General features: G+C 39.7%; 2 protein-coding genes and 1 pseudogene across 2 annotated transcripts; 2 read left to right on the forward strand and 1 right to left on the reverse strand.

Annotated features, from left to right (window-relative positions):
* The first annotated feature begins 216 nt into the window (after window positions 1-216).
* Window positions 217-1,771, forward strand: LOC121791623 (transcription factor MYC2-like). The gene has a single exon (XM_042189492.1). It carries the CDS (start codon window positions 311-313, stop codon window positions 1,622-1,624), a length of 1,314 nt encoding a protein of 437 aa, XP_042045426.1. The 5' UTR covers window positions 217-310; the 3' UTR covers window positions 1,625-1,771.
* Window positions 1,772-12,680: 10,909 nt separating this feature from the next.
* On the forward strand, window positions 12,681-13,437 carry LOC121791621. The gene is made up of 3 exons (XM_042189491.1): window positions 12,681-12,930; window positions 12,999-13,211; window positions 13,297-13,437. The coding sequence occupies exons 1-3, from the start codon at window positions 12,847-12,849 to the stop codon at window positions 13,435-13,437; spliced, it is 438 nt and encodes a 145-aa protein (XP_042045425.1). The 5' UTR covers window positions 12,681-12,846.
* Window positions 13,438-18,998: 5,561 nt separating this feature from the next.
* Window positions 18,999-19,620, reverse strand: LOC121791622 (annotated as a pseudogene).
* Window positions 19,621-21,280: the final 1,660 nt, after the last annotated feature.

A 21,280-nucleotide genomic window follows, 5' to 3' on the forward strand; every position in this document is an offset into this window, starting at 1 on the left:
AAGAGTGACGACGCCCACTCACGGGCCAGCGAGTGGGCGTCACGCATGGCGCCGGAGCGCGTCACGTCGCGCAAGCGCGTGGCGAGACAGCCTGCGAGGTGTCTCTGTGGGACGGGCGTCTCGGCGAGACCGGGACTAGACGGGGTCCTGCTACGCGTCTCGCCGCCGTCTTTTCTCGGCGGGACGAGATACGAAACACCCGCTAATAAAACTCCATTACTTCACTACGCTATAGGCTAACCCAATCAATCCCGTCTCTGTCTCCTTAAAAACACCTCTCTCTCTCTCTCAATTACCTTCACCACCGGCCATGGATCACGACTTAATCCTCTCCTCCTCCACCGCCTCCTCCACCACCAGCTCCGCCGCGGCGGCATCCCTCTCATCCGAGCCGCTCTCCTCCGGCCTCATTCAGAAGAAGCTCCAGCACATCCTCCAAACCCAGCCGGACTGCTGGGCCTACGCCATTCTCTGGCAGACCACCAAGGACGACTCGGGCCGCATCGTCCTCACGTGGGCCGACGGCCATTTCCAAGGCACCAAGGAGAAGAGCGCCCCCGCCGGCTCCCTCCAGCCCGAGAGAAAAAAGGTCATGAGAGGAATCCAAGCCCTCATCGGCGACGGCGCCTCCGACCCCCTCGACGGCGACGTCACCGACTCCGAGTGGTTCTACGTCATGTCCCTCGCCCAGTCCATCTCCCTCGGCGACGGCGTCGTCGGCAAGGCCTTCAACTCCGGCTCCCTCGTCTGGCTCTCCGGCGCCAACCAGCTCCGCTTCTACAACTGCCACCGCGCCAAGGAGGCCCAGATCCACGGGATGCAGACCATGGTCTGCATCCCGTGCTACGACGGCGTCCTCGAGCTCGGCTCCGACGCCATAGTCACCGAGAATTGGAATCTCGTGCAGACGGTGAAGTCACTCTTCGACCCCACCCTCCACGACCCCGCCATGCACCTCCCCTTCAAGGAGATGCAGAAGCCGGACATCCTGTCCTACCTCGACTCGCCGGAGCAGTCGGATTCGGACTTCTTTGCGGGGGCTGCTGTCTCAGCAGCCCCTGCAAAGAAAAGGAGGGGCAGGCCCATTCAGGGGCGCGATGCGCCCCTGAACCACGTGGAGGCAGAGCGGCAGAGGCGCGAGAAACTCAACCACCGCTTCTACGTCCTCCGCTCAGTCGTCCCCAACGTGTCCCGGATGGACAAGGCCTCCTTGCTGTCCGATGCAGTGTCGTACATCAAGGAGCTGAAGGCGAAAGTCGACGATCTCGAGCAGGCGCAGCAGCAGCAGCAGCCGCGGAATAACAATAAGGCCGTCAAGACGGAGACGGCCGACAACCACAGCACGACCACGACGGTTGACCAGGTGGTCCTGTCGTCGTCGTCGGTGGAAGTGGAGGTGAAGATCGTCGGCGGCGACGGAATGATCCGGGTGCAGTCGGACAAGTCAAACTACCCAGCCGCGCGGCTGATGAACGCTATCCGGGAGCTTGAGCTCCCGTTACACCACGCGAGCATGTCGTGCGTCAACGAGCTGATGCTGCAGGACGTCGTGATTCGGGTCCCGGAGGGGCTCCGATGCGAGAAGGCGTTGAGAAACGCCATCCTCGCAAGATTAGAGCAGTGAGAAACGAGGTCGTACAGGGTCGGTCGATCTCACCGTTGGTCTTTTAGTTGTGGTTGACTATTCAGTCCCACGAATTCCGTTTTTTGGATACGATGTATGTATGATCACCATGAATTGAATAACCAACTCATCAGGATTATGATATTAGCGATTAATTAGTTAGCTTTTTGAAGATTATAATTTATAATTCGTTGCAAATTCTGTCTCCTCGCTAAATTAAAATTCTGTCTCCTCTCTAAAATAGATACGGATATTTTAGGATTGTTGGAATGAACACCAAAACCGGAAATTGCACATACCTCGTAGTAAGAATCAATAATGCATATGACTAAATATCCATGTGAAAATTTTCCCTACTTTATATGTGTGGTTGAAATGAGGAAACTGTTTGGTGGGACCCCCACCTAATTGACCAACGAAGACTGTATTTCCTTGTAACACAAAACGTTCACTCCTTTCTCACTATATTTGAGGATGCATGTTTGCCCTATTCCACACAGTTTAAATCTCATCAAAATTAGTGTACTTGTATGTATAATGCTTGCTAGCTATGTTGGTGTTTGTAGAAGCATGTTTGTTTATTACTCTTGTATGAGTTGGTGGTCCGCTCCCGGACGAATCCTCAAATTTCAAGACTCCTAGTCATTGTAATTATTTGTCGCACCTTAAATTGAAAATCATTAATCTGCCATTATAACTGCTCCATTTTATTTACAATGCTTAGTTACTTGTAATTTAGGGTGTTTCCACCATAATATTACTTCTATCGTCTATGAAAAATAGTTTCATTTTTTCATTTGAGGTGTCTACGAAAAAAAACCTCATTTAAAAAATGGGAACTTCTCCAATATTTTATTCATTTTTTCTATTTCTCTCTTCTGCTTAATTTATTTTTCACTCTTTTCTTATATTTTATCAATTTTTCATTAAAATTTGTGACATTCACAAATAGACTGTTTTTCACGGGTATAGTATATATCAAGAAATCTCTTAGTTATTTTTCATGATTTCACTAGGTAAACTAGGCTTCCTTTATAATAAAAAAATGCATATTTGGAGACATATTAGTGAGCTGGTTTGGAGTGATTGGCAAAAAAATCACTATGTCGCATAAAAATAGACTTTTATAAGAATAACTACTCTTCTACCATATGGTTCATCATTTTCTTCACCCAAAACACATTTTTAATCGTTACCAACACCAACTTGAAGATGAGATCAATTAATTTTTTATTCAAAATACACAAATAATTTTTTTTATCAATATTCGTGTCAAATCCATTAATCCTATGAAGTGAGTAATTAATAATGTTGCATATCATGATGCAACAGCGAGAATCTCTCTACGGCGTTGGGAGAAGAAAATATAATTAAAGTAATGTGAACATGAGAGTAATTATTTGGTTGAGATATTATACTCATATGAAACATGAGGCACAACAAGAACTTCCACAACTGCATATCAATTTAAAATGTTTTATTAATACAGGTGAGTTGGCTGAAGAAAAGGACAAATTTATGGTGATGCCCAATGAAGACGACTTCCCACGTGTCATACTCTAATTGCTGGAGACAAAAGTAGTACGACAAAAAATATTAATTTTATTTATTTTTATGTACTCACTTAGATGAAGGCGTGTCAATGCTGCTGCTGCAGCTGTTGTTTTTATTGTTTTAAACAATTTAATTGACTCAACAACACAAACCTGTGACATGGAGCCATGTGTGTTTCGAAATGTGGACATGGCAAAATTAAGAAATAGAATCACTATCCATGTTGGCAAACTAAAAATATAACATATAACTGTCTCATAACGGTATCAAAAGAAAACTGAAACTAGTATATAAGTTGCATGGGCCCCTCCTTCTATCACCAATTGGTTTTAAGATGAAACTCATGGATTTCTATCATAGTACCAGAGTGGGTCGCCGACTGTGGGTCAAATTTAACTGACCTAGCAGTATATCTGGGCCGAAACCGAAAAAATGACTGACCCAACAGTATATCTGGACTTAAAAATTTGGGCCAAGTGATCCAACCGATCGAAAAAAAATTGGGCCGATTGTCCAATTGATTAGAAAAAAGTCCAACCTCCACGGTTCACCTTGAAGGGTTTGAGGGAGGGTGTTGGCAATTGAAACTAAAAATATAACATATAACTGTCCCACATCGGTGTCAAGAGAAAACTGAAACTAGTACTGAAACTAGTATATAAGTCTCATGGACCCCTCCTCCTATCACCAATTAGTTTTAAGATGGAACCCTTGGATTTCTACCAATCTAAAATTCTAAATCACATGAATTTAAAACTTACGAACCCCTGGCTTGCGTGGCAATATTTTATGGATTATTATAATGTCCGATTTATAAATAAATACTGATAATTTGATTGCGTAATCATTTTATTACTATAATATTAGAAAGATACAATAAACTAGTGAGACTATCATATTCTAGTCTGTCTGTCCCTAAAAATAATATTTGAAACGATAAATTTTAAGAAAGGGAGAAAATTATAAAAGTAAGAGAGAAATATAGAAATTAGATTGCACTCTATTGATGGTTTTGGGTGTGAATTATTGAAAATTTGGATTCAGATTATGTTATAACGTAAACTTTATAAGTAAGCAAGCATGAATAAAAAGATTGAACTTTAGAGTGATGAATTTAAAAACGTTTATATTTGTTTAGTGTAGTGTGTGAATGTGATGGCATAAGAGAATAAGAGAAGAGGTGGAGTTGTGACTGCATGCGAAGTGAAGTTCAACTCAAAAATGTGGATAGTCAGCTCGGAAGGAGTCCGGCAGCTCGGAAGGAGTCCGGCAGCTCGGAAGGAGTCCGGCAGCTCGGAGGGAGTCCGGCAGCTCGGAAGGAGTCCGGTTATCCACGTCAGCTCGGAAGGAGTCCGTTTGAAGTAAGGATCAGGAGTAACAGCACGAGTTTGTTACTAGAGAATCCAACCTCTCTATGATTCTGTTGTAACCATTCACATATAAAAGCAGTCGACGCACACACACATACAAGTTAGTTAGCTCAATCATTTTTTCTCATTCTTGTTGTATTCATCAAGAGCTTCTTGCGGTTTTGCTCATTGAATAATCAAGAGATAGTAGATAGATTGAGAGATTGTAATCTTGAGAGTGGAGTGAATAAAGATCCATTTTGTTGTCCGTGGACGTAGATCATCTTTGATCGAACCACGTAAATCCTTGGTGTGTTTTTAGTCCATCGCGTTATTGTTGTGTTTGTCGAGCTTCAAACCGTAACAACTGGCGCCGTCTGTGGGAAGCGGAGCGATGGCGACGACGAAATTGGAAACCGGAAAAGTCACCGGGCGCAACGACTTCGGGTTATGGCGCATCAAGATGAAGGCCGTCCTTGTGCAGCAGGGTCTGGCGGAGGCGCTGAAGCCTATCGATAAAGATGCTGCAGTGGTGGAAGAGGATCCGAAAGCTGCGATCAAAAGGCAGGAGATGCTTGATCGCGCGCATAGCGCAATTATTCTCTGCTTGGGGATAAGGTTTTGCGCGAGGTGCCAAGGAGAAGACTGCCGATGATGTGTGGTCTAAATTGGAGAACTTGTACATGACGAAATCTTTGGCAAATCGGCTGTTCATGAAGCAGAAACTATACTCCTATCGATTTCTTGAAGAAAGGGGCGTAGAGGAGCAGCTGGAGGAATTCAACAAGGCGACGACGACGACGAAATTGGAAACCGAGAAATTCACCGGGCGCAACGACTTCGGGTTATGGCGCATCAAGATGAAGGCCGTCCTTGTGCAGCAGGGTCTGGCGGAGGCGCTGAAGCCTATCGATAAAGATGCTGCAGTGGTGGAAGAGGATCCGAAAGCTGCGATCAAAAGGCAGGAGATGCTTGATCGCGCGCATAGCGCAATTATTCTCTGCTTGGGGGATAAGGTTTTGCGCGAGGTGGCCAAGGAGAAGACTGCCGCTGATGTGTGGTCTAAATTGGAGAACTTGTACATGACGAAATCTTTGGCAAATCGGCTGTTCATGAAGCAGAAACTATACTCCTATCGATTTCTTGAAGAAAGGGGCGTAGAGGAGCAGCTGGAGGAATTCAACAAGGCCATTGATGACCTTGAAAATATTGATGTGAGTTTAGTTGATGAAGATAAAGCTATTCTCCTTCTTAATGCTTTGCCAAAGTCTTTTGATCATTTGAAGGATGCGATGTTGTATGGCCGGGAGAAAACCATCACTCTTGATGAAGTGCAATCGGTTTTGAGAGCCAAACAATTGCAGAAATCCACCATCAAATCCACCACTGATCATTCAGCAGAAGCCTTGAATGTCAGATTCAAAGGCAAGAAGCCCATGCAGAAAACCAAGAATGCAAAGGCTAAGTATCAGGGGAGTAAAGATCCTCAGAAAAGGGAAACTAGGGAATGTTTCTACTGCAAAAAGCCGGGACACTTAAAGAAAAATTGTCATTCCTGGAAGAAGAAGGTTGCTGAGGAGCAGAATGGTGCAAACGAGGCAGATATTGCTGAAGATCTGGAAATGCCTCAGATAATGAATGTAGTTGAGCAAGACATTGGCAACTCTTGGATTATGGACTCGGGATGCAGTTTTCATATGAGTCCTCACAAGTCGTGGTTCTTGAATCTAACCAAGAGTGATGGCACCGTTCTGCTAGGCAACAACCAAATCTGCCAAGTGAAGGGAATAGGAGACATCAAGATCCGAAATGAAGATGGCTCCTCTCTGATTCTTACTCAGGTAAGGTATATACCTGAGGTTAAAAGAAATCTGGTGTCCCTTGGTGTTCTTGAAGCAAAGGGGTGTGTGTTCATGTCAAAAGCTGGGGAGATGATAGTGTCCAAAGGAGGCAAGGAATTGTTGAAGGCAACAAGAATCAACACCCTCTATTATTTGCTTGGTGAGACTGAAGTCAGTTCACAGGTAAATGCTGCTACTAGCTGTGACTTGGATTTATGGCATAGGAGGCTCGGGCATGTCTCAGAGAAGGGCCTGAAAGAGCTCATCAAAAGGGGATTGATAAGATCTGGAACTCAGCAGAATCTGACAAGCTGTGAGGATTGTGCATTAGGAAAGAGCAAGAAGCTTCCATATCAGAAAGGTATTCATACTTCTTCCTCTCCACTTGATTATGCACATTCAGATTTGTGGGGGCCTTCACCTACTGTTTCTGAGGGAGGAGGGAGGTATTTTATGTCAATTATAGATGACTATTCAAGAAGAGTTTGGATATACATCTTGAAAGAAAAATCTCAAGCTTTTCTAAAATTCAAAGTTTGGTGCTCTGAAGTTGAATTGGAAAAGGGCAGATCCCTCAAGTGTTTGAGAACTGATAATGGATTAGAGTTTCTTTCGAATGAGTTTCAGAGTTATTGTGCTCAAAAGGGCATTAGAAGACACAGAACAGTGCCTAACAATCCCCAACAAAATGGCACTGCTGAGAGGATGAATAGAACATTATTGGAGAGAGTTAGGTGCATGATTCTTGGCTCGGGTGTTCCTAAGAGATTCTGGGGAGAGGCAGTGACAACAGCAGCAGTCTTGATCAACAAATGCCCCAGCTCAGCTATTGATTTTGATACCCCGGATTACAGATGGTATGGCAGGGACAGCAGCTACTGCCAGCTTAGGAGTTTTGGGTGTGCTGCATATGCACACATAAAGCAAAGCAAGCTTGAAGCTAGGGCCTTAAGGTGCATTATGTTGGGGTATCAGCCTGGTGTGAAGGGCTATAGGCTATGGTCCATTGAGCCCGGGAATCACAAATTGGTGATAAGTAGAGATGTCAAGTTTGATGAAGGCAAGATGCCATTCTCTGAGATTAAGCAACCTGCAGCAGGTATCTCTGATTATGGTGGTACTTCGACTGAGGTGGAGCTGGGCAGAATGCATGGTAATGATGATGATCAGTCACAAGAAGGAGCAGAGGAGCCAGCTCCAGTAGCTGCTGAGGGTCCTATTCCAGAAAATAATGAAGAGCCAGCTCCAGTAGCTCAAAATCTTGATAACTATTTGCTTGCAAGAGATAGGCCAAGGAGAGTACAGAAGCTACCTACAAGATACAGCCAAGCTGATATGATATACTATGCTTTGTGTGTTGCTGAAGAGATAGAGTATTCAGAGCCACTGACCTATGCAGAAGCCATCAAGAGCAAGGAGAAAGAAGCATGGAAGAAGGCCATGATTGATGAAATAAAATCCTTGTTGAAGAATGGAACATGGATCCTTGTAAAGAGATCTGATCTGCAAAAGCCCATTGGATGTAAATGGATTTTCAAAAGAAAGGTGGAGGTCACTGGAATTGAGAAGCTTAGATACAAAGCAAGGCTCGTAGCTAAAGGGTACTCACAAAAGGAAGGCATAGACTTCAATGAAGTCTTCTCTCCGGTGGTAAAGCATGCTTCTATCAGAATCTTGATGGCTCTCACAGCACAACTCGACTGGGAATTACACCAAATGGATGTAAAAACAGCTTTCTTACATGGGAGCCTTGAGGAGAAGATTTACATGCTTCAACCAGAGGGTTTCATAGCTCCGGGTGATGAGGATAAGGTGTGTCTCCTCAAAAGGAGTCTATATGGTCTGAAGCAGTCAAGTCGACAGTGGTATCTCAAATTTGATGAAGAGATGCACAAGCTGGGATTTATAAAGTCCAAGTTTGATGGATGTGTGTACATCAGATACAGGAATCAGGGAGCTGTGGCATGGTTATTGCTGTATGTAGATGACATGCTCATAGCTAGCCCTGATATCAAGGAAGTAGACTGCATAAAGAGGCAACTCAGCTCAGTGTTTGAGATGAAGGATCTTGGTTGTGCCCAAAGAATCCTTGGCATTGACATTGTCAGGGATAGGAAGTCTAAGAGGCTGTGGCTGATGCAAGGAGATTATCTTGGGAGGATGTTGAAGAAGTATCAGATGCATGAGTCGAAAGGTGTCTCAACTCCTCTGAGCCAGCAGTTCAAGCTCTCTGGAAACCAAGCACCTAAGGATGATCAAGAGAAGAAGCAAATGGACATGATCCCATACTCAAACATTGTGGGCAGCCTCATGTACACTATGGTGTGTACTAGGCCGGACATAGCTCAAGCAATGAGTGTAGTTAGCAGGTATATGAGCAATCCGGGCAGAAGCCACTGGCAGGCTGTGAAATGGCTGATGAGATATGCTAAACAATCTCAGGGCATTGGCATTGTGTATGGAGGAGTGGATGATGTGGGATCCGAGCCCTTGGTGGGATTTTGTGACTCAGATTATGCTGCTAATCTGGATAATAGAAAATCACAATCCGGTTATATCTTCACTCTATTTGGTTCAGCCATCTCTTGGAAGTCTGGATTGCAGTCAGTGGTGGCCCTCTCCACCACAGAGGCCGAGTACATTTCACTCACAGAAGCAGTTAAGGAGTGTAAATGGCTAAAGGGGATCCTTGAGGATTTCGGTGTGAAGCAGAAGGCTGTGGAGATCAACTGTGACAGCAGTGGTGCTTTGTGCCTTGCAAAGCATCAAGTATTCCATGAAAGAAGCAAGCACATTGACGTGCGTATGCATTTTGTCAGAGACGAAGTTGACAAGGGAGAAGTTAAAGTGGTGAAGATCAGCACAGACCACAACCCAGCCGACATGCTCACAAAACCATTACCAACTGCCAAGTTCAACTATTGTCAGGAGTTGGTAAATATGGTTGAGAAATGAATGCAAGGAAAGGTTGACAGCAAAGTGTTTCTATGCTTCACATTCAAGGTGGAGATTTGTAGTGTGTGAATGTGATGGCATAAGAGAATAAGAGAAGAGGTGGAGTTGTGACTGCATGCGAAGTGAAGTTCAACTCAAAAATGTGGATAGTCAGCTCGGAAGGAGTCCGGCAGCTCGGAAGGAGTCCGGCAGCTCGGAAGGAGTCCGGCAGCTCGGAGGGAGTCCGGCAGCTCGGAAGGAGTCCGGTTATCCACGTCAGCTCGGAAGGAGTCCGTTTGAAGTAAGGATCAGGAGTAACAGCACGAGTTTGTTACTAGAGAATCCAACCTCTCTATGATTCTGTTGTAACCATTCACATATAAAAGCAGTCGACGCACACACACATACAAGTTAGTTAGCTCAATCATTTTTTCTCATTCTTGTTGTATTCATCAAGAGCTTCTTGCGGTTTTGCTCATTGAATAATCAAGAGATAGTAGATAGATTGAGAGATTGTAATCTTGAGAGTGGAGTGAATAAAGATCCATTTTGTTGTCCGTGGACGTAGATCATCTTTGATCGAACCACGTAAATCCTTGGTGTGTTTTAGTCCATCGCGTTATTGTTGTGTTTGTCGAGCTTCAAACCGTAACATTTAGTAGGTAAATTTATTCACGATTAATCATCTTCTGTCTTCAAAATTTGCCGTAATGTTAGTATTACTCTTGACAAAATAATGATTTAATTTTTAGCTTTCCTTGAGTAATGATGATGGAATGCTTCAGAAATTATATTCGAAATTTGTAAATCATGGATATCAATTTGATACTTCTTCCGTTTCTTGTTGATTGAAATACTTCTTTTTTGGTACAAAAATTAAGAATGATGTGTTAAGTGAATGATAAATAAAGTATGAGAGGAATAAAATAAGAGAGAGTATTATTTTAAATGACTCAATTATATTGAAAATTATCAAACGACTCAATTATAATGGAACGAAGGAAGTATTATCTTAGCTTCTAACTGGATAATTTAAATTTGTTGCTCAAGATTGAGCATTTCATTGTTTAACATCTAACTCTTGGTCAATGGAATTTATGGACTATGGTCATTTTGTTTTGATTGGTTATTTCGATTTGAGTTCCCACGTAGAGTCCAAATTTGAAAGTCGTAGCATATTTTGATTTGTGACAAAATTCAAGAGAAGTAATAATCAGGCTAGAAGAAATAAAATAGTAATGGGGATGAGTAGCAAATTAAGGCAAATGACCTTCTAGAAAACTAGATAGGCTTAATTGTGCATGTTTAAATCATGACGTAGGTTATGACTAAGATTACATACATTTCATCTGACAAATTCATTAACATTAACCTCTCCCCATTTAATATTTATATATATAAATAAAGGTTGAAAATAAGTGGTGGAGTTAGAGTCGACCGACCTCACTTATGGCTCGTGAGGCCGAAAAACTCCACCATATTTTACCAATGGAGCTGACGTCGACTCCACATATGGTGTGACAGTTCCTCCCCGAATTCACTTTTGTTCTGCCTATTATTCATTGGTAGCGACAACCAGTGGCGAAGCTACGTTGGGGCAGGGGGGCCCTGGTCCCCCATCTATTAGGCTTTTAACAATATATAGTACTCCTCTGTCCCATTTTAGGAGTCCCGGTTGAGTTCGGCACGAGTTTTAAAAAATGTAATGAAAAGTTGGTGAAAAAAATAGTGGAATGTGGGTCCTACTTTTTTATATTAGTTTTATAATAAAATGTGAGTGAAAAAAGGTTAGTGGAATGTGAGACCTAATACCATTTATGGAATATTTCAAGCGGGACTCTTAAAATGGAACACCCTAAAATGGTAAATCGAGACTCCTAAAGTGGGACGGAGGGAGGAAAAAAAAAAAAGTGGGACGGAGGGAGTATATATAATCAAGGGTTATTAGCCTGTAAATACATGAACTTTCAATTTTTTCTGTTTTTTCCCCAAAACTTTGTTTTTTGAATATAAATACATGAACTTTCAACTTTTTTGTTTTTTCCCCCGATTCAAAATTCCGATCAAATTGAAGATGATGTGGAAAATGCATACTTATTTTATTATCTATGCGGCAGAAAATGAGAATAAAGAAAATCTGACATGGATAAAAAGGAAAACCCTTGTCTTTTTCCTCTCCTTTATCGGTTCTCTCCCTTTCCCCTTTCCCTCCCTTTCCCCTTTACTTCTCTCAAAAATTTTCATCTCCTTGGACGAGACAGTGGCTGTAAAATGATTGATAAAGTTATTGGTGGTCCCAAGACATCCAAATCTTCTAGAGAAACATGGCATAGGTAAATTATGTGATCAATATTAAACTATGCTTTTGGTAGGGTTTAGTGATTTTCTTATTCTTTTGTTGGGGATGCTTACCTTCTACATATTTGATAATAGCCCTAAAATGGATTTATTATTACTTGCTTTTTCTAAATTATGGTACTCCATACACACGCCCAACAAATACATGCCCAGTTTATATTTAATGACAAGTGTTTACTAATTTATGATGCAATTTTGTTCTACTCTGTTATTTGCAGTGATGAATTTGCCATTTATTTTCACTATGGAGGTGGTTTTGAAAACATAGATGGTGTTAAAAATTATACTGGGGGAAGTTTTGTTGGGAGGTATGGCTTTGATCCTGATAAATTTGGCTATTTTGACATTGAAGAAGAAGTTAAAAAATTAGGAAATTGTGCACGCCATGTGTACATGAATTGGAAGAAGACACACAAGGAACATGATCTAAAGAAACTGTACTGGAAGGCAGTTAAAAGCACCTATGTAGAGAAATTCAAATCAGCCATTCAAGAAATGAAGGTAGAGAGTCGAGCTGCTTATGAAGACTTCATTGGCAGGGATACAAAAAAATTTTGTAAGGCTTTCATCTCCACCTCTGCATGTAGCGACGTGATTACTAGTAACATCACTGAGTCATTTAATGCAAGTATTGTTGAAGCTAGAGGCAAGCTTATAATTCACATGTTTGAGGAAATTAGGTGCACTCTCATGACACAACAAGTAAGCAGGTTACATAAAATCTCGAAGGTGCATGGAAGAATTTGTCCCAATATTATGGAAAAGATTGAAAAGTTAAAGTTTGATAGTCGTGAATACACTGCACATCCTGCGTTGGGTGGGAAATTTGAGGTTCACTTTGAGGATGATAAGTTTGTTGTGAATCTCGGGGATCGTACATGTACTTGTAGAGTTTGGGATTTAACTGGAATACCATGTGTGCATGGCTTAGCTTGTATAAGGTTCAAAAATGAAGATGCAACTACCTTTGTAGATGTTTATTATACAGTAAGCAGATATCTTGAGGGCTATAAGGTGGGATTGGAACCCATTAGGGGTCAGAGAATGTGGCCCGAGGTAGAAGAAACCATTGTCAAGCCTCCAGTGATAAGAAGAATGCCCGGTAGACCCAAGAAAAAGAGAAGAAGAGCACCTGAGGAAAAAGATCCTAAATGTCCTCAAAAAAAAAAAAAGAACTGGAGTGCAGATGACTTGCCAAAACTGTCACCAACAAGGGCACAACAGCAAGAGTTGCAAGAACGATCCAGTTGAAAAAATACCGAAGGAAAAGGTAGTGAAGTTTCCTATTGTACCTTTATATAACTATATTAATTGCTATATTTATATATGATTCTCTAGGGTAAAAGGGGAAGGCCTGCAAAGAAAATTCCACAACAAAATAGCTTAGTAGGCTCGAGTCGAGGAACACGAAAAGAGCATCCACAAATGTCCATCTCTGCCAATGCTAATGCTCGTCAAGTTGCTAATGCTTGTCAAGTGAAGGAAAGGGCATTAGCTAGGAAAGGAGTTGGAGTGATTGGTTTTGAGGAGAGTGGAAACATTTATATGAGGGTATATTGATTAAACTTACGTTTTTTTGTTAAATCTCATTTTTGAAAAATTGATGTGATATTCTAACATAATGTATATGATACAGATGTCTTCTCACAACAAGGTAATACATGTGAACAAGGAGATTTCAAGCACATCAAGTTCAAGGATTAGACAAAGCAATGTCATGAAAGTTTGTTCACCACAAGAGAGTCAGAGCAAACCAACACAAGGGAACGATGATTGATTACAAGTTTTTTTATAAAAAAAATTGTACTAGTTTTTTGTTAGTTTTTGGTGATATTTGTTTTGTGAAATGGTTGAATTTGGATGGGAAAAATGATGAATTTTTGAAGTGTAATGGAATTATGAAGAAATTTGAATGAAAAAAATGATGGAATGTAATGAGTTTTTTTATCATAATTATTTTTGTAAATTTTCAAGATATTAACATTAAATTTAGCGAAGAAAGTTTGGGGAAATGCAAGAAAGTTTCGTTCAATTTTGGGGAAATATCAGAAAGTTTCAAAAGTTTTGGGGAAATATCAGAAAGTTTAATTACAAAGTTTCCTTTTTATCCATGTCAGATTTTCTTTATTCTCATTTTCTGCCACATAGATAATAAAATAAGTATGCATTTTCCACATCATCTTCAATTTGATCGAATTTTGAATCGGGGGAAAAAACACAAAAAGTTGAAAGTTCATGTATTTATATTCAAAAAACAAAGTTTTGGGGAAAAAACAGAAAAAATTGAAAGTTCATGTATTTACAGGCTAATAACCCTATAAACAAAGGTTTATGTGAAGGCAATAGCACATGTGGCATGGGGCCATGTCTCCTTTTAATCAGGTCCTTACATCGAATCCCATAAGTGGCGTTTTTTGTTCTCATTTACATTTATGTTAATTTTCATTCTTTCTCCATCATTAGTTCTCTTTTACACTTATGTTAATTTCATTCTTTCTTCCTTCTTATATTCATAGTAAAAAAAATTAAAAAATAATTATTTGTAGTATGTTTGTTACTTAAACATTAGTATAAAAAAATTCATTTTCATCCATTATACATACGGAAAATATCGATTTATTTGAGCTTCCATGCACGAACATCGAAAAAATTATATGACTATTAATAGTAATTTGGGCCTCCATCGTAAAACTTCTGGCTTCGCCACTGGCGACAACAGGCTCAATGACTCTGACTTTTGACTATTTTCTTCATGTGTTTTAATCCTACGTGGAGTGTTAAATCAATTGTTCTTACTGATTGTTCTAAAAATCAACCTGCTCAACGACTCTGACTTAACACAAAGCAGAATGCAAGTGGGAGTGTTAAATCAATTGTTCTTAACTGATTGTCCAAGTGAAAGACAAGCATGTCACTGTTGCTGTCGTCACCCCAAAATTAGTCACAGGCCCAGGTGGATTATACACTAATTTGGGCGGCCTGATTACTTAAATGGGGCCTTAAATATTTCAACAAAATTCGTTACTTTTTTTAATAAATGGGCTATTATAAAAAATTTTACTCTCTAAGAAAACACTCTACTTGAATGTTGGGCCTAATATCTTTTTCTTTTTCTTTATTTTATCGGTTCATTTGGTGGGGTTAGTTTACTTTACAAGGACCACAACCCTATACACAATCGAATCTAGTAGCAGCAAGTATCCACGATGGGGCACCCTATAGCAGCTGTCCTATAAGGTGCCCTATCCTCCACCACATTAGTATTTTATCCCCTACCTATTCATCTGCAGTGAAATGCCATATAGTCCATCCTATAGTCATCCCTATAGCATTTTATTTATTTGAGTAAATAAACACTACAAAATATGAATAAAAAACTTCATTTCATTGAAAGTTCAAAGAGTACAGTACGAAATAAAAAAAATAACAAATTCAATGGCCATTACGGTTCCAAATTTCTTCAACCATGTCGGACATGAGCCGAGCATGGTCTGCTGGTTGCGCATTAGGCATATGTCTAGCTAGAACCTCATTGTAGCCCACCGGTAATCTTCGAACGTGGGGTGGGGTTGCCGTGCTGGAGCTAGATCCAGCTTCATCATCGCCCCGGCGTAAGTCCGGGTCTGCCGATGCCATCTTCCCGATACTGGAAGTAAGGATCACGTGCCTCCAACGTGTGGACAATGCTGAGAAAAAAATCTCGCTTCATCCTAATCCGGCGGTGAATAATCGTCGGGCCCCACCGTGAACAGACGTTAGTGAGCTAGGTCTGCTCGCGGCGGACAAACGTCCGACGGCCAATCGGCCTCTGGATCTGCTCCGTCGCTTCACGCTCGTGCTCCATTTCGGCCAAGCATTCCGCCGCAGCGTCATGAACACAAGGCTAGAGTCAAGGCCAGAGTAATGCCCTCCGAGGTACTCCAATCGTCACCGGGTCTCATTTTTTTAATGAGAGAAAGATTGGTGTGTGGGGAAAAGATAATTGATGAGAGATGGGAGAGAAAAGTGTGAAAAAATGGATTGAAAAGTGAGGTATATATAGATAAAGAAATTTAAAAAAAACGAAAACGCGTTGTATTGTTCGCTTCGCCCGCAATGGGGCGAAGGATACCGCGGACGATGCGCGTTCCGACGCCATCGTCCGCATGGCTACAGTGACGGATGATAGCACTCCCGATGCATCGGGAGGACGACATTGTGGATGCTCTTAGACACAGATGTGCATTTTCTTTTATCACATCCCCCTTGTATTAACATCAGTTCACTTCACTTCACTTCACTTCACTTCACAGTTCACACATGTTCTAATACATACATTCTCAGTCACTGAAAATATGAATTTTTTTTAAAAGATACAAATTTTGTTACACAATTGATAAATTAAAAAAGAGATAAAAAAAGACGGAAGAGGATCCTCTGATGTGCCCCATTGCGCAGCAGATCCTGTTGTGGCACAAAACACAGTGAGATGGGCATTAAACGACAGGTATGTTTCTCTTCTTCCATCTCTTTTTTCTTTTCCTTTTTCGTTTCTTTACATTTTTCATTCTATTTTCTTTAATTTTCAATTAATTTTTAGGTATTTATATTTTTAGGATTCAGCAATTTATATTTTACGAATGATAATCACAATCAGTATCACAATTAATATTATTATTGAATTTTAATGAACTTTATGGACATTTTTAATATTTAATAAAATTGTAGAGAAAAAGGAAAAGAAAAAGAGATGGAAGAAGAGAAACATACCTGTTGTTTAATGCCCATCTCACTGCGTATTGTACCACAACAGGATCTGTTGTGCAATGGGGCATAGCAGAGGATCCCTTCTTCAACTAAAAAGACTAATGAGTTATAACACACTTGGCAGCGCGAAGATGTGGTGTGGTGACCTTGAGATCACGGGTTCAAACTCTGCGACCAGCTGGGACACTTTTGGCATTAATCTGCAAACCCGATCAAGCACGACAAGTCAGATTCAGCCAAAGGCGAGTACAGAACACTTGTGGTCAAACAAATAAAAAATTAGAAAGTATCATTTTAGGTCCGTGAACATTGAAAATATCATTTTAGGTCCGTGAACTTTGAGTTAGTATCATTTGAGGTACTTTTTACTATTTCCAAGTTTTTTTGGACGAAAATACTCTCAATACCTTAAAGTGTATATATTTTTAATAAATTTATCATATACTCATATTTTTTTATAAATATCTTTACAATATATTTTTGACAAATTTTCTAAATATAATTTGACCTTAAATATTATCACTTAATTTTGTGGCATGCAAGGAAAATTGCTTCTTCAATTTTTTATATTAATTTTTTTTAAAAATTGAATAAAGAACTTTTTTAATAATAAAAAATTGAATAAAGATCTTTTTATAAATATCTTTACAATATATTTTTGACAAATTTCTAAATATAATTTGACCTTCAATATTATCATTTAATTTTGTGACATGCAAGAAAAGATCTTTATTCAATTTTTTATTATTAAAGAAAAGTTCTTTATTCAATTTTAAAAAAAAATATATAAAAAATTGAAGAAGCAATTTACTTGCATGTCACAAAAATTAAGTGATAATATTTAAGGTCAAATTATATTTAGAAAATTTGTCAAAAATATATTGTAAAAATATTTATAAAAAATTATGAGTATATTATAAATTTATTAAAAATATATAGACTTTAAGGTATTGAGGGTATTTTGTCCAAAAAAAACTTGGAAATAGTAAAAAATACTTCAAATGATACTAACTCAAAGTTCACAGACCTAAAATGATATTTTCAAAGTTCACGGACCTAAAATGATACTTTGGCAAAGTTCGTGTACCAAAAATGATGTTCTCTCTAATGGAAAATAGGTCTCACACTCACTAGAAAAAAAATTCATAAATAGAAAATTCAAAGTTTAAGGGACAAACTAAATGTAAATAGTTCATATTTTTAAGGGATAGTGCATTCTAATTCTATATTTCGATAAATGGTTCATGTCATACTGTATCTATTACAGTTACACGAAATGAACAAAGCAAAATTTACATATTGTCCTAAATTTAATTCAAGTGGAAGTAAACTCCACCTCCGAAAGACAAATTATGTTGCGATTAATGCTCTCGAAGTCCACAAAAATAAAACAACTTAATCATAGCACATAGAATCACCTCAAACCCCAACGCCTGATCTACCTTAGGGTTAGGTGGGACTGCCCCTCCTCATTTTTTCAACACATATATATTATCCATGATAAATTTTATTTCTTTTAATCTCTTATTATATGTCTTTCCTCAAATTTTAAAAATTCCTTCATATATTAATTGTCCATCCCTACAAATTTTTGGCTCTGCCCCTTCCTCAAAACTGCTAGGCTCCAGCAAACTTGACGTAGTTTCAACAACCGAGCAAACAATGTTCATAAAGGGGATAAGGGTGTATGTATGCATGTGATATAAATGCTCATGAGCTTTAGGAGTGGTTTGGTTTTCCTTTTATGGTTTCTCGAGAAAAGGAATGTCTATTGTTAGTGATTCCCTTCTTATGGGTTATGGCAGGAAAGAAATATAACTATTGTTTGGTTTGAAAGTTATGGTTTCTTTAGTATAAATTCTGGTGTTTAGTTTGGAATTTATGCAACTTAAAAATAGCTTGTAATAGGCAGAAATTGTATTTTTCAAAATTGGGCAGATACCATAACTCATGAAATGGGCAATTATGAGGCGGGCCGAAGTCATTAATGGAGGCCCTACTGAAATGGCATTTGACAAACCAAATATGAGAAAATGTTAGTTTTTGGGCATTTAATACTCTTATTTGCCAAACCAAACACCCCCTATTGTGAGAGAATGCGTTGGTCGTTCAGTCTGTTCTGATCTCTCAAAGCGCATATCAATATGAAGTAGTCCCTCTATCCCATTAGAAATGAAACGTTTTTCTTTATAGGTTTTCCTATTAAAAATGAAACGTTTCCTAAAATGAAATTAATATTATCTCTATTTTTCATCTCTTACTTTATTTTCTTCTCGTTAATTTATAAAACAACAACACATAAAATTTCATATCGAAAAAAAAAAATGTTTGATTTTGATTGGTGTAAGGCTAAAAGACCACAAAAGACCTAATCATCAAGATACGAAGAGTCAACACCATGCCCAACCGAAAAAAATCATGCCATTAATTTCATTAAGGCGATAGGCCTAAAGCCGTACCACACTAATACCTGCAATAATAATGAATTCATATTAAAAATCATCCTTTTTACTACTGTTTTCACGTATATATACACATTTAAAAATATAGCAACTGGTTCCCTCCAAAAAAAAAGAAACTTAAAAAAAAAACAGAGAAGAAGGAAACTAGCATTACCTTAAAATTGAAATGGAGAGAGAGAGAGGGATATAATAAATCAATAATACAAATAGTGAATCAATGCACTGGCAGAAATTCACAAACATTTGATCCCAAACAGTTCCAAAAAAATCATCAATAGAGAATCCAGTGCTCCCCATCTAGCTTGATTTGAAAGCCATGAAGCCTGGCAAAAATATGCACCGCCTTCCTGACTCCATCCCAAGCATAGTCATGCCCAAACAGCACCCCGCCCGGCCTCAGCACCTTATACGCGTGGTTAATATCCACCCACGCCGAGTGGAAATCATGCGCTGCATCCACCTCCACCAGATCCCCATACACCCCCCAATCACACAGCCCCCCAGCGCCGTCCCCGCCGAGAACGGCATCATGATTATCTCCTCCGTCGCATTCGCCCTCGCCACATTCTGCATAAATTGGTACAGTAATAGAGAATCTCCGTTCACCATCTTCAAGCTCTTCTTCTCCTCGTCGTAGTACCCTGGCCACCCCCTGAAATCGTCGATGCACACGATCTGCGTCTCCAGCCCTAATTTCCTCGCGATTCCGATCATGTGCGTTGCGGAGGCGCCGAGGAAGGTGCCGACCTCGACGATCGCGGGCGGGACGGACTGCTCGATTAAGTGCTCGAATACCGGCATCTGAGATCCCCAGCCTTTGGTCCATTCCTTCAATAGGAGGGGGCGGACGTGGGGAGGGGGGAAGGATTGCAGGGGGAGGTGTTGTTGAAGACGCGGGAGAGGATGGTGCGGCGGACGTCGGCGGCGGGGACGGGGGCGGCGCAGGAGTCGGAGAAGGAGTTGTGCTCGAGGACGTCGCTGGCGGTGTTGGAGAGGAGGGGGTGGGAGTGGGAGAGGTAGCCGAGGACGAAGGCGAGGACCAGGAGGAGGATGACGTATGCCCTGGGTTTGGAGGCGGTGGTTTCCACGCGTTTGAGGTAGGGATTCTTCCGCCGCGGGTGGTGGTGGTGGTGGGGGGCGCCCTGCGGCGCTGGGGGTAATTGCTGCTCGCGATCTTCCAAATTCATTCCGGTAAATCGTGATTGTGAGAGAGAGAAACAGAGATCTGAAATGTAGAGGCAGGGGAGCGAGGAGAGTGGAGAGACGGTTGAATTGAATCCATTTTATTTCTTTTTTTTATATTTTATAGAGAGAGATGTGTCTGTTGACTTAGTCTTACCACTACCTATCATCGTCCCCATTCTATTTCTGTATTCATTCTTTTTCATTAATTACACATTACTGTGTATATTAGTAATTAGTTACTATTAGCATAAGTTAATCAAAGTGGAGTTAAACGAAGAGAATAAATACAGATAAATATAGAGATAATAATTAATAACGTGGATAATTGAAAATTGAATAAAATGTAAGAATAAAGTAATTCTTCTGTTAGTCAATAAGTGTCTTATTTTGTTATTTGGAAATGTTTTTCATTTTTACTTTTACTTTTACTATATTCAATAAGTAGGTGTTATCTTATTACACTCGAATTCTATTGTATAATTAATTCGTAGTATAAAAGTAGATTCATATTCTATTAACCTTAAAACTGTATGGAGTAGTATTTTTTAGAATTCATGTCGATTCAAATTAATTTAATTGATGACGGATGAATGGAGTAAATGGATTGAAATGGTCGGTTTTTGTGAAAATAAGAAAATGATTCATATAATTCGGGAGAACTCAAAAAAAATACGATACAAATCATCTAGAACAAAAGGAGCAGTGGAATGTGAACTATGAATTAGGAGTATGTAGTGGAATATGAAGTAATGAATTAGGACAAAGGACTTGATACGATATCAACTAAGACAAAGAATTATTGATATTGTAATTTGTACCATTTACTTGTTAATTTTTGTTTAATCGCAAACGAATGATATTGCACACTATTATCGTACTACTTCTTAATTTAGCTTAGATACAACAAACTAATGTTAGCATAACAATAATGGGTTGATATCAACTCAGACAACTCTTATCGAATTTGTGTCAACACGATAAGAATGCAATAATTTCATGTCGAATATATATAACTCGTTATCGTTTTTATTAATTATCAAAGTTGGTTTACTTTAAACTTTGAGAAATTAGAATTCGTATGATTTATCGCGTAATGAATTTAGTTTTTATTGCGTATGTCAACACAAAATAAATTATACTAATAGTACTTTTTACGAATCAAATCATGCTGTTATTATATTTGTCTTGTGTTCGTGTCTGTATGAGTTACTATATCGCATTTTTTTT

This window comes from Salvia splendens, unplaced genomic scaffold, assembly GCF_004379255.2.
Source record: "Salvia splendens isolate huo1 unplaced genomic scaffold, SspV2 ctg857, whole genome shotgun sequence".
In the NCBI taxonomy this organism is placed as follows: domain Eukaryota; kingdom Viridiplantae; phylum Streptophyta; class Magnoliopsida; order Lamiales; family Lamiaceae; genus Salvia; species Salvia splendens.